This window comes from Microtus ochrogaster, linkage group LG2 (assembly GCF_000317375.1).
Source record: "Microtus ochrogaster isolate Prairie Vole_2 linkage group LG2, MicOch1.0, whole genome shotgun sequence".
Lineage (NCBI taxonomy): Eukaryota > Metazoa > Chordata > Mammalia > Rodentia > Cricetidae > Microtus > Microtus ochrogaster.
The window spans coordinates 27898831-27918008 of NC_022028.1; the positions used below are offsets into that span (position 1 = coordinate 27898831).

General features: G+C 46.0%; 1 protein-coding gene across 1 annotated transcript in view; it reads right to left on the bottom strand.

Moving 5' to 3' along the window:
• Positions 1-17978, bottom strand: part of Fhl2 (four and a half LIM domains 2) — a 69128-nt gene extending 51150 nt beyond the window's left edge. The window contains exon 1 of the mRNA XM_005360002.2: positions 17889-17978. Within this exon, the coding sequence (XP_005360059.1) occupies positions 17889-17897 (9 nt within the window). The 5' untranslated portion in view covers positions 17898-17978. The remainder of the gene's footprint in view (positions 1-17888) is intronic.
• Positions 17979-19178: the final 1200 nt, after the last annotated feature.

Consider the following 19178-nt stretch of genomic DNA (forward strand, 5'->3'; position numbering starts at 1 on the left):
TGGGAGAGAGAGAGAGAGAGAGAGAGAGAGAGAGAGAGAGAGATCACCTGTCCTTCCATCCCTAGAGCAGCAACAACAAAATAAATCACAAGAAAATCTCATCCGAAAAACAGCATCCTTTGCCTAGGAGTAGAGTGGAGCATGCAGGAGGGAGAGGAGACACATGTAGGTTCCAATAGACACGAAGGCCGTGTTATTTGAGAGCCTTAGTGTCTGCATGCATGAGAGCAGAGTGTCTGTCCATTACGAGAACACCCTGTACAGTGGCATTTGTAATAGCGGCTTGGTGCCCACAAGAACTAGATAGTGAGACCCTATTGCTGAAGATACTTCACGCTTTGATTGCAGGACAGAGAAATCAAGCTGGAACCAGAATGGAAGCTTCCACCCTGCTGGCTAGTTCACATAGTGCCAGAGGGTGCTACCAAGGCTCTTCGGGGAGAACTGTCATCAAACACCTTACTTGGCTATGGAGTCTGCATACTGTGCTGCTGGGGGACCGGGTGAGAAGTACCCACTGGTGACATAGTGACAAATCTCCGGTAGGAGTAACTAATCCTCTGATTGGGTCTGAGGCCTCTTCTACAGGAGGGAATCTGTGTCTAGTTCTGTAAACCTCGTCTAAAGCCTGTGGCTGGGGAAATCATAGGCCCTAGTGGAAAAGCTACTGCCTTTGCTTTGCTAAATAGACACAATGATCCCATCAAATGACTACCCAAAGAACCATGTGTACACCCACAGATTAGTGCTACCATCGTCTTTAGGAAGGGATGCTCCTTTGTGTAGTGGGCAACAATAACTGCCAAGACGTATGTGTGGTTAAGGTGCTGAGATTAAGAAGCCGTTGAATGCTCAGCCACAGATGGGATCTCTATATCACTCCTCCAAGGCTCAGGAAACATCGTGGAAGACCGGTGGGAAGCATGCCAGAGGCCAGGGAAGGGGAAAATGAATAGAATACTATCTTCAGAATGTGTCCTGGCTCTTACAGCCTTGGTCTCACAGCACTTGAGATACTGGCAAGACCCATGTAAGGTTGTACCTGTCACCCTAGGTCCTTGGACCCTCCCATCCCCAGGACCTATAGGCAATTGAGGATAGCAATGGGGGAAGGGGCTCAGGAGGCCTCTTCTACCCCCAAGTATCTATAGACACTTATTGGTGGTTTGAAAAGGGAAAGAGATTTTCTCCAGTGGTGTATGCGCTGACAAGGAACCTGTAATTCTGTGAATAATTTCTCAACCGCAACACTGTAATCGGCCCTAGTAAACTACATCGGAATGCCTGAAAACAAACAGACAAACAGATAATAAGACACGAATGTTGAGAAGGACTCGGAGAGAGGTGGAGGGGGATCAGCAAGAACAGAAGGGAACCTCAGAGGGGAATGGTGGGTGATTATGATGAAAGCTGTATGAACTATATGAAAAGCCCCGTGGAAATGCCATAATCAAATCTATCCTATTTTTTCAACATGTGCTAATACAAAGTAAAAATTAATTTAATTGCTTGTCAGTCGTGCAATTTGGTAATGGTTTCAAATAGAGACCGAAGGTGTTTCACGTCAGGCAGTGCAACATACCCTAACAGAATGAGAAGAACTGAAATTGCATCTGTGAAAAAGAAAAAAAAATACTACCAGAATATGTGAAGGAGATGAACCAGCTGAAAAGATATTCCTAAAATAGAACCAAGAGACAAACCAAACCGAAAAGGAAATGAAGCAAAGTCTTTCAGAACACGGCTGTCCGTACACCTGAGTGGTTCCATGGAGGAGACGCCCTGACAGAGCACACGCTTCAGTGAGGACACGGCCCATGCTGTGCACTGGCCCAGGTTAGCCACGCCAAGAAACACATCTCCGACTCAGTGTCTTCTATAACCGGCTAAAGTGGGAACTGTGGAGAGCTGGAACTGTTTGTGGAACCATTCTCAGGTGCACTGAGCCACGTATTGCCTATCTTCTCCCCGTTCCCCACACCAAAGTCTCTGGCATAATCTTTATGGAGAGGTGTCTTGTTCATTTAATGGCTCACACCTACACAGCAGGCTTCCCTGTCTCTGTACACTGGGAAGGCGTGAATACAGATCTGCAAAAGGCCACCAAAAAGAATCAGGACGTACCACCCCCAGTGGCACCCCCGTTCCGGTGTAACAGTTATTTTGAGCCTAAGGCATCTGAGAAACAGTCAAAGCAGAAAGAACAGTTCTGCCATCCCTGCTCCCCATCTGGGTAAAAAAAGACATGAATTTCCCTTTGAGGCCCTGCCCACCTTCCAGGATCAGAACAGCCCTCAAGGCACCATGGTGGGTCTGTACAATAACTTCCCCTCCCACAATTCACCCAGAAGCCCAACACCTTTTTCCTTTGTTTAAAAAAAGAAAGAGAAAAACAATTCATACATTCATTGTTGTTTGTTAAAAACGGACTATGAACTCCAGGGTCTGGCCGCCTCTCTGGCTTTCCATTCTGCTGTGAACATCTCTGGGGAAGAAAATAAATCCTCAGCAAACACAGCTCTGTGTCTTTTCTCCTGGCCGTCTGTTTTCTTAGTCTGACTTACAAGCTTCATCTGTGGAACATGAGGCTAGAGAAAAGGGTTGTTTTCTTTTCCCACACCGATAGCCCAGCCATACACAGTAATCAGGGGGAGGGGAATCCAGAATGCACTGACCAATGCTTCCAGAGCAGGTTTAAGTGCTTGGATTCAGTCCCCATTTTTGAAGACAGTCCACCTGCCACAGCAAGAGTGGGTGACTTAATCACACGGATTCATTTTCTTATAGTTCTAGAGACTAAACATCCATGATCAAAGTGCCAGTAGGCTTATCTCATTTGAATGCCACAGATAAAAATCCATCGCTCGATTCTCACCTAGTTCCTGGTGAGTTGTTAGTCATTGCTGGCTTCCCTTGACTGGTAGACTCATCACCCTGATTTCAATTTTCACGTCCACACACCGTCTCCCTGTTCGATCATCCTCCTTTTTATCAGGACACACAGCATACTGAATTGGATTGCATGCTGTTCTTTTGTCTTAACTGATTGCATTTGTAACAACTCTCTTTTGTTTGTTTGTTTTGTTCTCTTTGTTTGTTTGTTTTTGAGACTTTCTCTGTAAACTATCCTAGAACTTACTCTGTAGACCAGGTTAGCCTCAAACTCGGAGATCCACCTGCCTCTGCTGGTATTAAAGGCATGAGCCACCATGACCTGGCGTACCGACCCTATCAACAAATGAGGTTCCGTCCTGAGTGGTTGAAGATTAGGGTTTCAGTAAATGAGTTTTGGGGGTGGGGGCATATTCGACGCCTTAGCCAGACTAAGGGAGAGGTACAGATTAGAGTCAGATTCCATCTATTCCAGACCTCCTGGGAACAAGGCTCTCCGGTGGAAATAAAGTGAATATTGCTTCCATCCATCTATCAGCATGAGCTTGTCACTAGCCCAGGGAATAGCAGTTTTTCATAGGCACAGGACAGAGTCTTCATGGACTTGATTTGGTGCTAGTGATAATGGCTCTATAGTGGCACCCTGCTTTGCTGGAAGTTAGGGGTGTGGCTTCAAAGGGTAGCAGTCAATCCCTAGTGAATTGAGTGGCTGGGCTGGAGTAGACTGATCACAGTTACAGTTGGCTTTTCGTAATTGTGAGTTCTTCATCTAAGGATTCAACCAACCAGGCATAAGAAAAGGTCAAAGCAGCATTCTGGAATGCTCCAGAGAGCAAATCTTGAATTTGCTACATGAAGAGTATTATACCACATTGCACATATGACATGATATGTGGGCATTATGCCAGATATGCCTGGAGGTAGTCTATGTGCAGATGTGCATGGCTTATGTGTGAACATGACAGACACCATCCAATGCCCTTGAGGGCCCATGTATCCCAGAGGTCTGGAACCAATCCCCTGTGGATATATGTCCTACAGAAAGCCAAATGCCTGAGGGAAGAAAATAAACCCAGCTCTCATCAAGAAGACAAATTCATCCCAAATCAACATCATTACATTGAAGTCAGAACTGCCAAGTTGAAGGGTATCAGTGGAGTGGGAAGCACAGTTTGTACTGAGCTCATAAGAGGAGTCCTTGTTCTTGGGGACTCCTTGTCCTGGGGTTTCATTTTCCCCATTTATTTCTTTGATTTAACAAGAAAAAAAATGTCTTGGCTTCAACACTATGCTAGTTCTCCCCTGGAATTAATATTGATAGTATTTTTACTTCCTTTAGCCTTTTGTCCCTCTTGGGATCCTGTAGTTCCCAATGTGAGGGCAATGCAGCCAGAGAGGAATTCCAATGGAGGCCACCCTCCCAGATTCCTGCTGCAGGTTCCTCAACACGTCAACTATTCTGCAGTGCATGCACATCAGAGGGCAAGTCACAGGGGAACTATTGGTTAGCTCGGGATTACAACAGGTTTGCCTTTTTTGATCTGGGTTTTCAAGAGGCTCCTGTCTATTGTAGTGAAGATGGTATGGATTGCTTGCCTTCTATTCCTGGCTTTCTTATGTGTACAGCAAGCGGCTTATGCTGTGAAGAGTAGAGGTTCATGGGAAAAGGCTTTTCTTTTTTTCAGATACGGCAACGCATTGGAGAAATGAAATAGAGATGGAAACAAGGGATTACAGAAAGGTAAATAAATATCTTCTTCTGATTTATGATTTCCTTTGTTTTGGTTTTCTTTTGACTTCATGATTATAGCTCTCGATGAGACATAACCTACAGACCAACTACAGAGAACAAAAACTAGTTTTCTTATTATTTTGTTTGCAAAGCTGTGGCTGGATGATGTTTCAGATCCAAGATGTCAAAATTGAAGGCTGCCTGCGGTTTGAAGTGTCACCACCTGACATGGTCTAGGTTAATCTCATTCTCTTTGTGTGATTGATGAAGAAGGTCATTGTCTTGATCAGAATACTGTGAATGGATTCATCGGGCAGCACTCCAAAATCATCAAAGGATGTCCGGTTTCATGTTGGCATTTGTACCACCAGCCCACGTCTATCAGCTAAGAAGGAAATCATAGCAAACGTGCCATGAAGCCCACTCTGTCAAGGCATTAACTTTCTCATGTCTTTACTCCCCTGCAACTCAAAGCACCTAGGAATCCAGCAATATACCACAGTAGTAACTCTGGGATCAAGAAGGGTGTCTTAGTTAGGGTTTCTATTGCTGTGAAGAGACACCATGACTACGCAATTCTTATAAAGGAAAACACTTAATTGGGATGGCTTATAGTTTCAGAGGTTTAGTCCATTAGCCTCATGGTGGGACATGGCGGCGTGCAGGCATGCATGGTTCTGGAGAAGGAGCTCAGAGACCTACTTCTTGATCTGCAGGCAGCAGGAAGTGAAGAAGAACACGTCACACTGGGAACAGCTTGAGCACGGGAGACCTCAAAGTCCACACCCACAGTGACAGCTTTCTCTAACAAGGCCACACCTACTAATAGTGCCACTCCCTTTGGGGGCCATTTTTTCTTTGAGTCTCATCTAAGTGGTGTGATCTAGGACCAGGTCTTTGGGGATGACTCTTCCTTCCCATCCTTGACTTTGCCCCCAGAGCAATGTGGATATTCTAGATTTTGCAGCAGGATTGAGGCTAGCAGTAATACTCAGATATGAGGACTAGTCAACAGTACGGAGCTTACCACCAAAGGCAAGATGGCACCAACAGAAAGGAGGGTCACCTTTGCTTATTGGGGAACCTCTTGAAGATGTCAAAAGCTTATTTTATATGACCTAACAATGCTTTAATAATTGCACCATATGAATACAATTATCTGCACTGTTGAGGAATGGGGGGGGGTGGCAGAGAGATAAGACTTCTGGCATTGGTACCAGAAGAAAATAGTCTCTGTCTGTCTGTCTGTCTCTCTGTCTCTGTCTCTCTGCCTCTCTGTCTCAGCTGCACATGGATGTGGACATGTGGAGGTCAGGTCAGAGGACAGCTTCTAAGAGTCAGTTTTCTCCCTTCACCGCTGGGTCTCTGGGAGAGAACTTAAGTCATCAGCCTTGATAGCGTGTGGTGTGTTTACCTGCTGAGCTCTCTTACCCACCACACAGTAGAAGTTTTACTCCTAACACTATTTCAGGATTTTTTAAAACTAATAAGTGGCCTATTATTTTATTTTTATTATTATCATCATCTCTTTTTATGGCTTTCTTTTTTAGCAAGCCGCCCTATTTTTGCAGGAGTAAGAATGTTTATCTTTGCATCTTGCTCTCTGGTCCAAAGGCAGCTGCTTCCAGTGCAGCAGCTTCATGACCACACTCTTTGTGGTCTCCGGCTCTTCCTCCACTGGAGGCTGAGTTTTACCATCTGCCTTAGCCAGAGCTCCCCAGGCTCTTTTACAAACAGATTCCGTTCCCACAAGGAAGAAGGAAGAAAGGAATTTTCCAGATCTCTAGAAAGGCAATGTGCTTTCTGTCTTAGCCACGTAGCATCCTCATTAGCCCACCCCAGACAAATCACTATCCATTTTTGATGTCTAAAAGCAATTGCAACCACGTTACCTTAACCAAGCTCCGTAATGAGAGCCAAGAGTAACCAGAACGGGAATGAAAAACACATGGTGAAGATGGGAACAACATGTCCACTCAAGTACCTTTGCAGTTTGCTCTCTCAAGACATGTTGCCGAGGGCTGGGGAGGCTGTTCCACACGAGGGGGTGTGGGGGGTGGGCTCAGGGGTCCCTGTCTCCCTCCCTATCAGCAGGAGAGGGGGCTGTGACGGAGAGCCGGGGTTTCCCACATCAACCTTCTGCTCCATTATGGAAAAGGCTGGATGCGGGAGCAGTTTCATAGATCCTCAAACTATTTATAGTAAGGCCTGGCCTCGGGCTGGGGTATTTTCTGCTCGTGACGTGGCACGGAGGGGATTGGGGCAGAACACACATACGCAAATGCTCAGAACTCCACGTATGCCATGGAGCCTGCCATATGCGCTGAGGCTGCCGTGGCCGTCATCACCGTAGCTGTTTTGAGCTTCTCTGAGAGTTCTATGCCAGTGATTCTGTCACTTTCCAGGGAAAAGTGCAGACTTTTGGTACTTTTTTTTTTCTTTTCTTTTTCAAAAAGACACGTGCTGATAGAAACGAACAATTGGGAAGCTGCTTCATCCGCTCTCTCAAAACTTACCATCATCAGAGGGTTTTTGAGAGAATGCATACTATTAGCAGAGTCGTTCTAAGAATCCAGACGAAAGCAGAGAGGAAGCAAACAATACAGTCTAAGACCAGAGATCAGGAACTCGGCAGCAATCGCACCGAAGGGCAAGTCATAGCCGCTTCTCGACTTGGACAGACAGGGTGCTAGAATAATACCATTACCATACACCATTGTGAAAGAACTCTTAATCTTCCTTTCCAAGGCTCAGGTTCTTTTCTGATTTTGTATTTTTTCTAGCGTATTTCATTTTGCCATTCAGAATACGTTGGTCTGCCTCCATGGACTTGATATGCAACTGTCATGACTCGGTATGCTAGGGGGGACAAGAGTTGAAGAGTTTTGTGGAGACCCAAACAAGGCGGGAGTCCTTTGAGCCCTTGGAGGGGACAGTAGAGGCGAAAGGCTAATTTAGGGCCATGCCATAAACTAGCAAGTGACTAGGGCCAGCTCTTCAGTATTGACAGATAGTGCTGGAGGCTCCTAGAGTCAGCCTGAAAGCAGCTGGACTTTAGCATTTCTGATTTTCTACAAGAAAGCAATTCAAGTATGTGAGTCTGCAGGAAAGCTCACAGAAGCCACATGCTTACAGTGTCGGCAGCACCACTGGAGCACCCGGTGTCTGGGTTTTCTGAGAATTCCAGTCAACAGATTTTGGTTCCGCCTTCAGGAAGGGTAACAAAGACTTTCCCAAAAGCAAACTTTTGGACCCAACAAGCATGTATCCCTTAAACGATGAAGAAACGTTCGGAGAACCATGAAGTTAGGCAATCTCATCATCGGGCAATTTTGTCACTGTGTGAGCCGCAAAGCATGTTTTTCCTCAACCCCAGATGGTGTGGCCTCCTACACGTGCGGGCTGGAAGGGTCAATGTACCGCTTCTTATTGCAGCACCACAGAGCACGCTACTTACCGCACTGAGCATGGCAGACCACTGGGACAGCATGGCAAGGTTCAAGTAAGAAAGTAAATATTGAAAAGATACAGTAAAAGTCCTTGGTGAGAGCCATTGTTTTCAACCTCCACCACACTCACGTGGTGGTGTCTGCTTTGATCTAACTGCCATTCTGAAGCACGTTTAAAGAACCCTGGTAAAGAGCAACACAACACCAGTAAAACCTAAAGACCCTACAGCAGCAAGACCTGAAAAAAAAAAAAAAAAGAACTCTGGTAAGGGCCTCCGTTTGGGCAATACACTTTGTAAATGTTGGGACCATCCTCTGTAGGGAGAGACGAGGAAAGTGTGTCTACATACATCTCGTTACTATGTCTCAAACACACAGCCCCATGTGTACTTTCGCCTCTCTTCTCTGACATTGCAATACACACAGCAAGCAAAGGGCAGACAGGGCACAACTCACTGGGTGCAGGTATATACCCTTACCCAGTCATTCAGGAGCTTGCTGAGGGTCCCCTGGTCCCTTCCGCCTAGACTGGTGGTCCTTTTAGGAGTTGCTTATCAGATATCCCGTACATTACGATTCATAACAGTAGCAAAATTACGGATATGAAGTAGCAACGGAAATACTTTTATGGTTGGGGGTCAGCATAGCATGAAGAACCACACTAAAGGATCACCGCTTCAGGAAGATTGAGGATCACCACTTCAGGAAGATTGAGGATCACCACTTCAGGAAGATTGAGGATCACCAGCCCAGAGGAACAGAGGCCCCTTTGGGGTTCTTGCAGCTCTGGGAGCATTTGTATATTTTCCTGTGGAGAAGCCCTGTGCCTCTTATGGGTGAGGTCTAGATAGGATCATCAGAAGGGTTTGGGAGCCAAGAGAGTGGCAAATGCTGAGGCTCAGGGAAATGACAGCTCAAAATGAAGCCTCGGGAGCAAAATTCTTCGCTGACCTTCCACTGAACCCCTGTCCCTCCTTCTCCCTTGAGACAAGCCACAGGAGTCCAGATTGCTCTTTCCATAGGCAGGTCATGGCAATTGGAATCACTCTTCCCCAAGTCAGTCATGAAATAGAAAAATTGTCCTCTAACTTTCCTGTCTATAGAAATTAGATTTGAACTACTTACATATATGTTTGAATACAGACATATGAGTGCCATGATGCTTGTGGGGCGGGGGGTCGGAGGACAACCTCTGGTTTGGGCCCTTGCCTTCGGCTTCTTTGAGACAGGGTTTCTTTGTTGTTTGCAACTGTAAATGCCAAGATAGCCCCTCTAAAAGCTTCCAAGGATTCTCACATGGCCGCCTCCCTTCTCACCATAGACCTCGTACAAATGTGTGCTGTGCATAGCTCTCTGTGGGTTCCGAAGATTCAAAATGAGGCTCTGATGTGTGTGAGTCAAGGGCTTTACCCCCTGAGCCCTCTCCCCAGAACCTCCCCTGCCTTTTCACTTAGGAGTTAGCCACAGGGAAATTCTCTCATCTATCTAGTCTGAGAGCTGATTATAGACTTCCAGTCCCGAAGGGTCCTGCCTCCCAGGTGGCAGCACCAAGAGGCCACAAGCAATAGGGACAAGCCCTGTGGCTTTCCCACTTGTCTGTTTCCACTGGGTCATCACTTTTTCCCCAGTCACGTCTCTGCACAGCAGCTCCTGCCTTATTGACCCCAAGCATGAAAATGGATTGTTCTTCCTAGACCTGTGCTCTTTAATCCGAAGGTGTTTAATTGTCCGGTTCAAAAGAACCAGGACAAATAGTTAATTGAGGTGCCTATTAGCATACCAAAGTACTTGTTAGCAGCTTGCTGACCGCCAGGCTCACTCAGTACCTGTGGCTCCTCTCTGCTCTTCCCACCCTTACCCCTACCCTGAACCCCTCTAACCCTGGGTCTTGCCTTCCCTTCCCCCCGCTTCTCTTTCATATACACATATATATGAAGTGGTTGCCATTTCAGCCACTTACTTGCTTGGTCCTCACTCTCTTGGTCCTCTGCTTTTGGTCCCTACTCCTCCTTCTCTTTACCTCTAGTCCCTTCCCCTCTCATGCCCCACTTCAGTCTGCTGGTCATGTCCAGTCTGCTGCTTTCTCTCCCTGCTCTGGACTCTTCCAGATGCCTCTTCCTCTCACTCACGAACGATGAAAACCTTCTCTTCTACTGTCCCTTGTAGTGGCTATGTCCTCATTTCCATCCGCTTAGGCCATGTACAGTTTACACTCCAACAAATGCCTTCCGTGTGCCTCCTGTTAACCCGGCAATTGCTAGTTGATTTCAGCAGATTCCAGTGATTGGCCTCCCGAGGGAAAGTTCAAACACCACTCTGTGAATATCATTGTGCTGACAGCTGCTGCCTGCCTGACTCCTGGTCTCTGGTCAGACTTACTGCTTTGGGACCTAAAGAATCTTCTGTCTGTCTGTCTTTCTGTCTCTGTCTCTGTCTCTCTCTCCACTAAGTTAGACCGCTATCTGGGGCATCTCCTTAGACAGTCTCTTGGCATTGCCTGTGGGCTCTGTCCAGTCTCAGGAAATTGAGATTCCCGTAGATCCTGCGACCTGACTTTGACACCAGTCACCCTGTTTTAGAGAGGGCTCTTGGCAACTGCTGTGGACCCGTGACTGTGCCCACCATTCCCTTTGTCTTTATATATCATTTTGTTCTGTAACCCTGCTGGTCTTGGGGCTTCTGCCTGTCCTGGTCTGACCAACCTTGGCTTCCTGACTGCTTGGGCCTGGTTTGTCCTGGAGGACACTGAGCTTTGTCAGTCTTTCTGTTGGCTCCTTCAGGGGTTAGAGGCCCCTCCTCCATCCATCCTCTGTCACGGGGCTCCTTCAGGGTCTGCCTGCTGCTCCTAGCATTCTGCACAGGCACCAGGCTCCTGGTGAGTGGGAGGTATACAGCTCAGCCCGTCTCCTCCAACAGGGCTTTCATTTATCCCGAGACTGATTTTTATCACATATCTGTGGTCTCAATCATATGTTTGGGGTTCCTGTGAGACTGATGATTTGGTGAGATATGGCCATTTTCAAAGTTAATTGGGAATCTGTGGCACCCTGTATTGCAAACCAGCAGGGCAGAAGAATGAATCACCCTGTGCAGTACATCATAGGAGCCCCAAGCCAGGCTCCTGGGCCTCCCACCTCTCTCATAACAAATGGGAAGAGGCTACGAAACACCTCTCAGGGTGATGGGGGTTAAGCCACCTTTCTGCCACAGAGCCATTCCCCTAAGATGTACACACTCCATCCCTGGTACCTGTGGGGCATCGTGCCTTCCTAGGAGAATGGGCACTGCATGTGTGACTAAGGGTCACAACATGAGGAAATTGTCTTGGATTAACTTGTGGCCCAAGTGCACTCCCGAGAGCCCTTACTACATGAAAGACAATGTCGGGGAGAGGTTAGAAGACGCTCCGCTGTTGCCTTGGAAGGGGAGGCAGGAGCCACAGGCGGAGAGATCTGCTGTTGCCTTGGAAGGGGAGGCAGGAGCCATAGGCTCTAAACACAGGCAGCCTTCAGAGCTGGAAGAGTCGAGGAAATGAATTTGTTCTGCAGTGTACTCCATCCTAACGCCTCAATCTTAGCTCATGGAGACACACCACAGACTTCTCCCCTTCACGGCTAGAAGACCATGAACTTCGACAGGTTTAAGACAGAACATTGATCCTGACGGACAGCCTCAATATGAAACTGATGTGGTCACCGCTGTGCTTCAGTTGTGTGAATTTCACTGCGGTTCCTCATTTGAAAGCCAGGGATTATAAAAGTGCCCGAACTGTTGTAGAAGTGAGGCAATTGTTTCCATGGCATTTGCATCATATTTACATATTTGCATATTCATTTCTCATGGCACGTCATCTAGAGATGGATGTGTGAAAACATGAATAGCTTCCTCATAAATAAGTGCTGTGCCATTTTATTTTAGGGATTTGGACATCTGTAAGTTTTAGAACCCCGAGGGATCCTGAATCTAATTCTCTGTATATGTAACTTTATACATACCACATTCATACGTGTATATACACATAGAGTATTTCCAGGTGTATATATGTGTAAGATATTCTCTGAAGGAAATATAGAAGGAGAAGCAAGTTAGATGAGGCACTAGAAGGTGACTGTCAGCTTTAGATGGGGTGACAGGTGGATCTCAGATGTGGTTTGATAAAGAAGAGCGTAAGATGTGTGAGTCTTAGGTAAGCACATGGTGGATAGAGAGAGGCCCCATCAAATGTGAAGGTCCTTGGCCCAGCTGGGAGGAGGTCAATGTGACTGGACACCTCTAAGTAGAGAGGAGGTCATGCAGGCTGGGACTGGTTTTCTGGCCCCTGGATCGTGCAGGAGTCTGTCGGCCATGCTTAGAATTTGGCTGTGCTGACTCAGGAAGCCTTTCTAGGGTTTTGGGGAGGGCAAGCTGTGTTCGAGTTCAAGTTACACATACAATAACAGACTTGTAAAGGCAGCTAGAGGTGAGACTGAGTGCACACTGGTCTGTGTGGCTGTCTGGATGCTCCTGCTTTGGGCTTGGTTGGTTGGCACTCCCCAGGAAAGAGAGGGGTGCTGCTTAGAAAAGGAGCAGCAGCTGGAGGGAAGAGAGCCAGGCCCCGCCCAGTGGGTCAGCAGCCAGACAGGAGGATCAGCTGCTCTTGCTAGAGTCTAGGACTGCGGCCTATCCGTTCTTCAACCACAATCTCCTCACATGAAGGAGACTGACTTTGGCTCTCTGACCTTGGCACTTGGGAACCCAAGCTCCTGACTTGTTGAGGACCCTTCAACCTTCAATCACAGGTCCCTTCTCAACCTTTCCCTACATCTTGCAGAGTTTCCCACCTGGAAGTGTGTGCCAGAATGGCATGGAGATTGGGATTATTTCTTCCTCTCAAGGATGCTTGCCAAGCATGGTTCACTAGAGTGCCAACACATTGGCACCTGCTTATAGGACTTCTTTGCATTTTCAGTTTGTAGGGGCAAAGAAAGGGGCACCTACAATGAAATTTGTCTGTGTAGGTGATCAGTTCTCTTAGCTTTGTGGATTGTTGTAGTTTTATCACTCTTTCGCTGACTTTCTCTGACCGCCCTCTGTCTTCTGACTCTGGGGTTGGAAGAGAAGAACTCTTGACCATGGGACCTCAGTTCAACACTGTTAAAACTGGCTTTGAAATAAAGATTATACTGTTTTTGTTCCCTAAATTGTATTTTGAGAGAAACACATGTCTCCTAAAATTAATTAAAAGACTGTGGCTAAAAATTGGATGATTGTTCAGAAATGGAAGCTTCCAAACTGTGGAATTTATAGAGCATCATTCGGCCAACCTCCAACACACTGGCCCCACCCCTACACTGTGGAGAATGAGAATTCCAAGGCAGACGATCTACTCAAGGGTACATCATCATCAAATATGAGTGTTCAGTGCCCAATAAAATGCCACTTAAAACATTATTCTCAGCACCATGTTCTTGTACGGTATACAAAGGGGTCAGGAATGAACATCAAGCCTGCTTACCAGCCAACATCCCAAAAGGAGAAACTGTCAGCTAAGAGAAAAGCTCCAAGCTCCTCCCTTTGGCTTTCAGGACTCCTAGAACTCTTAAGTACGAATTGACCCCTACAGTTTAGTTTCACAGATATTTGCTAGACAGTTGGGTGAGTCACTGTGCCAGCTCTGAGTCTGACTAAGAAGGGTAAATACACCCTTCCCAAGCTCAAGGGATGCCGGGTACCCTGAAGAATCTATGGGAGGGGAGGTTGGCATTTCCAGTTTCTGTTCCAATTTGCATTGCTCTCACTGTGGGTGGGCTCCATCCTGCTCTCCCACTCAGTGCTTCTGAGCCTCCGCACCCGCTAGGATCTAACAGGCCTCCTCAGAGAGGGGCATGAGCCCTGTGGGGCACCAGCTTAGCTGTGTGATACACTCACAACAGTGCTGGCTGGGCCCATGCACACCCAGCACTCACTTCTTTTCTCCCTCCCATTCTAACTGAATGAAAAAAAAAAATAAGAACAGTATTGTGTGCGTAAGGACATGTGAGGTTCTGTGTGGATGCTGGAGGCAGACAAATGCATTCACTGACCAAAAATTCCTCCAGACACACCAGCCACCATGACTGCTGCTGCACTGCCTACAACGTGGTCAGGTTCTTTACCTTTTTTTTTTTCTTTCCACTTTTATTTGAAGGAGCCAAGACACTTCTTTATTTCCTTTCATAAAATATTGAGTGTTAGAAATTCACTAACAACAAGAACAAAAAAAGGAAGCCAGCACTGGTCCCTAAATCATTAGACTTCAAACATACACTTGGTGGATTTCCTGGGCCTTAAAGAAAGAGCATTTGTTTCCATCTCTACATCTTGTCCCCGGTCTTTCCCACTGCCGTGTTCACAGATGTCAGGAATCCATCTCTGCTTCCTACAGACTGAGCACGCCAAGAGGAGCAAGCCGGTAAGCAGCATTCCCCTGTGGTCTCTGCTTCAGTTCCTGCCTCGACTTCCCGTCATGATGGGCTGAAAGCTGAAACAAACACCATCCTCCCCAAGTCACTTTCGGCCATAGTATTTGTCACAGCAACAGAAGTCAAACTTAGATACATATATTTATGTTATTAACTGATACAGGTTTTTCTTTTTTGGTTTGACTCTGAGTATTATTTTTTAAATTGTTAAAAAAAAACCCTGTTTTTAATTATTTCTTATTCCTATGTGTATTTTAATTGCAAATGAAGCAATAAATTGTAAAAACGCTCTTTGAAGTTAAAATTTGATGAAAAAAATTAAATGGCAGAGGACTTGCATAGTATGACAGTGGCCTATATTCAATTTCCAGCACCAAAAAATTAAAATATTTATCTTTACTAATTTTCGCTTTTAAAATACCATAATTAGGAAGCACATCTGTTACATAGCAGATTGCCCAAGGTTTCCCTTTGTTCCTTTCTATTTTCACTCCCAGTTTAGCACAATGGGGATAAAGTGATACGCTTTGGATAAACCAGTGGGTATTAACAAAAAATTAGGAAAGCAAATTCGTGTGGCTGGCTGGCTGGGTCCGCAGGGAAATGCGTTTGCAGGTGTAGGCCTGATGACTTGAATCCAATCCCAGAATCCATGTAAAAGTGGAAGGAGAGAATGAAATCCAAAGAATGTCCCCTGATTCCCACAGGCATGCTATGGCACATGGACTCATGCATACGGGCAATAACGATAAGGTTTTGAAGGGAGGGTATGAACAATTGAGCTGTGCGTGACTCAAGAGGCTGCAGTAAAAGGTGGAGAAATCACAGGACCCATCTGACCTAGAAGCTTGTTGGTACAGTCTAATAAAATATTAGCCAAATCTCTAACTATGCTTTTGATCCCATTTGTGCAACCATGACTAGTATTTTAACACAAGAACTAAGAGGAATCACATTGCCATATAGAAACAGTCAGTTTTCAAAACATTGGATTTTGAGTAGACAGTAAAAGCATGTGGACCATAAATGAGACATAAAATAGGTTACCAAATAACCTGAGTATATTTATAGTTTATGTGTATTTATATACTTTTAAAATAAAAACAGATCCTCTTAAATTATAATGAGCAACATATTTTAAGATGAATCAAAAACACTTCATCGTGGAAGGAAGATATAACCCAAATGGCTGAAGATCTCTTTTTCTCCTTTAACACTGTCTATGTTGATGATTGCTCCTCAGCCAGGACGTCTAGAATCAGGGGGCAGCAATGGGACTGAGAAGATTGCTCAGTGGGTAGAGTGCTGGCTGTACACGCGTGAAGACCAGAGTTCAGATCCCCAGCGTCAGAGTAAATGCCGGCTGGGTGTGGCGGTCAGCCTAGGATCCCAGTGCTGATGACGTGGTGTCAGAGGGTCCGTGGAGCAAGCTGCTAGATTAGCTGGAATAGGGAACCCTTCATTCATGTACAGATCAGTCAAGGAAGAAACCTGACGTCAGCTTCTGGCCTCCACAAAAATACGCACACACTTGGAGCACCCCCACATGCCCCACACACATGTGAATGCACATACATACATGCAGTCACATCCCGCACACACACAAACAAAAATGAAATTAAGGCAAGAAAAAGGAAAAAATAAAAAAATGGAAGAATAGTTATCATGGGTAGACCCACACATAATTCCCTCTTTTTGTCTTTCTGCCATTTTGCCTTTGCTATGTCAAATAAACACTATTTGTATAGTTAAGAAAAAAACCAAAGGAAAATATAAGCACCAAGAATATGGCTTTACTTCTTATTTTGGTGGGGAAAGGAAACTTAAAGTGAACACCAGGGTCACATATTCCAAGTACTAAGTATTTTGAGATGAAGAGCAAGGTCTCTTCACTTTACATTTGGAAACTGAGGAAAAGAAGGAGGTGGTCTAGGATCTTGCATGGAAAGTTCTGGAAGCACTAAGTAGGATGATGAAAAGTACAAGTTCAAAACATGCTTAACAACAGATGGGGTCCGCACAGTCAGAGAACCCTGTATTGGGGAGAATGCACGGCTCTTAGTAGATTTTCTATATTACATTTTCCTTAGGCTGGGGAGGTCTAGGTTGGCCACAGAATGTTTGCCTGGCATTCACAAGGCCCTGGATTTGATCCTTGGCTTTTTCAGTTTTGGAAATCATTTATTTCATTATTGATTTTTTGTGTATATATGAGTGTCTTTATGTACCTATGAGTGTACATGTTATCCACAGAGGCCAGAAGGGGGTGTTAGGTCCCCTGAAGCTGGGGTTACATGTGGTTGTAATATGGCTGCTGGGACCCAAACTCCAGTCCTTTGGAATAGCTGCGAGTACTTCTAACCACTAGATCATCTCTCCACTCCCCTAATCTTTTTGAAATATTGGGAAAAGCTTCTACAATGCAATGATTTGAACTAATAGGTCTTCTACTCAGTGAAAGACAGGATGAATCCCACCATGTGCCATGCTTTATCACCGTCCAATCGGTTATCAGCCTAATAATAACACAGGTTCCAATTCACAGAAATGAGAAAACAGCAACAATGAACCGATAAACAGGACCTGTCAGATAAGACCACATAAACCTAAGACTTGGGTGTCTAGTCTATGGCTTCAGAATCAAAACAACAACAACCAACCAACCAACCAACCAAGTAAATAACAAAAAAAACTGGGGTAGGAATATTTTTAAATTATGATCGAGTCTAGTATGAGATGCTGGCCTATGCCACGTTGATTGCCACCTGAGTCGGGTTATCAATACTGAGAACGTTATGCTATCTGCCAGATGTAGTCAGTCCTGTACATCTTAGCGGCAAGAAATTGTAAGATACGCACACGTTTGCTTTAAAGTGCACAATAGCTCTGGACTTTCAAACTATTGGCTGTAGCGTATAAGTCATCTTGTATAAACATACTTTCCCAGAGTCATCAGACACATCAGTAATTGGCCTTTCCACCCAGGCCTCCCGGAAATACTGGGATGAGGGGAATGGGGGTGGGGGTGGGTTCTTAAGTACACCGCAGCTTGACCCTAGCCTGTGTTTATCTTAGGATTTTTTCTTCTTCCTTTGCTTTCTCTTCTAAAAATTCTTCTGTTTGTCAGTTCTGGTTCCCATAGAGGCAGGCTAAGGTGAAGACAGGCTTGGGTTGTTCTCAGCATCTAAGCAGGTACCACAGCAGCCATTTGGGGAGCTGGTGTCCTGAGGTCCCAGTGCCTATCAGAGTACAGAGAACTCCCTTGGCACTGAGCACAATGCCATCTAAGCACAGTGGGCATGGGAGTATGACCTAGACACGTACTGTAACCGACAGGTGTTAAAGAGGAAAAGCCCGAGTAAATATGATTCTTACCTGTGGCATCAGAGCGCTTCCTTCTGCCCTGCCACCAGACCAGTGGGGATGAGGGCCACCGCTGCGCAGGCTGTGCGCCTCATTGGATTGCCTCAATGTTGTGGGCTTCTGTCAACAGCGCTATAAATAAGGCATGTCCACTGGCCCAGCCCAGCAGATAAGAGCCCAACCCTGGCTCCTGCAAGCCTTTTTTGGTCTCTAAATGTAAGAAGTCTCAGGCCCCACTTGGGAAGAGGCTGTTGTGTACACGTTCCTATTTGGCCTGCTGGTCTCAAGGACACCCTAGGTCTCATGTGTATTTCAGCAATCCAAGAGCAGCCCAAACAGGGAGGCCATTAGGTCCAGAACCTCCAAGGCTATATGTCTTGCTTGGAGGCTGCAGGCAGCTGGCGCATGAGTGGGAGGGAACTTTTCTGGGGATACAGGAGCACCTCCATAGGCTCAGAAGGGAAAGCCTGGTGTCTGGTGCTCCCTGTTGGAAAGAGTTCGCTGACCTTCCTTCTCCAGCTTATGAGGACAAGGGCATTTGCCTGGGCATGTATTCTAGAAAGTACAGAAGGAGTCATGGGTTCAAGCACCAGGCATGTATTTGGCTGTGGACTGAAATACATTTCCAGAAAGTCACGCCCTCTCCGTCATCCTTGTATGACCACAGAGATTCTGTGTGGAATGGAAAACAAGAGTTTATTGGAGTCTTAAACAGCCTATATGCCAGGAGAAAGAAAAGACTGGGGGAGCAGCAACTCCTGAACCTCCTGAACTTTCTAACTTATGAGCAGATGGAAGTGGTATCTCGTGGCCCCTGCCCCCAACACTGTCCCTACGCTGTGTGCTTGGCACTAGCTGCCTGCGCTCCCACAGAAAAGCAGCTTGGGAATTCAGACCACTGCAGCCAGTGCTGTGGGCAGATGGTGAGCAAGGGTGGTTCCTGCAGTTCTCTTCAAGGCACCAGGGAAACCCATCCATCACCTTCCTATTCAGCAAGAACAGACTGTGTAAATTATAGAGAAGAAGAAAAATGGCTGCCTCCACCCTGCCAGGACAGGATCCAAACAAACTGATATCAAACAGTTTAGCAGGAGGAAAACCATCTTAATCACATGCATACTGTCATGAGTGACTGTCCCAATCTTGGGGAAGTTTAGCTGCCCCCTGTATTGGCTTGAATAAAATTGGTCTCCATAGGCTTATGTATTTGCATGCTTAGCCCCCAGTTGATGAATTGTTTGGAAAGGGTTATGAGGTGTGGCCTTGTTGGAGGGGGTGTGGCCTTGCTGGGGGAGGTGTGGC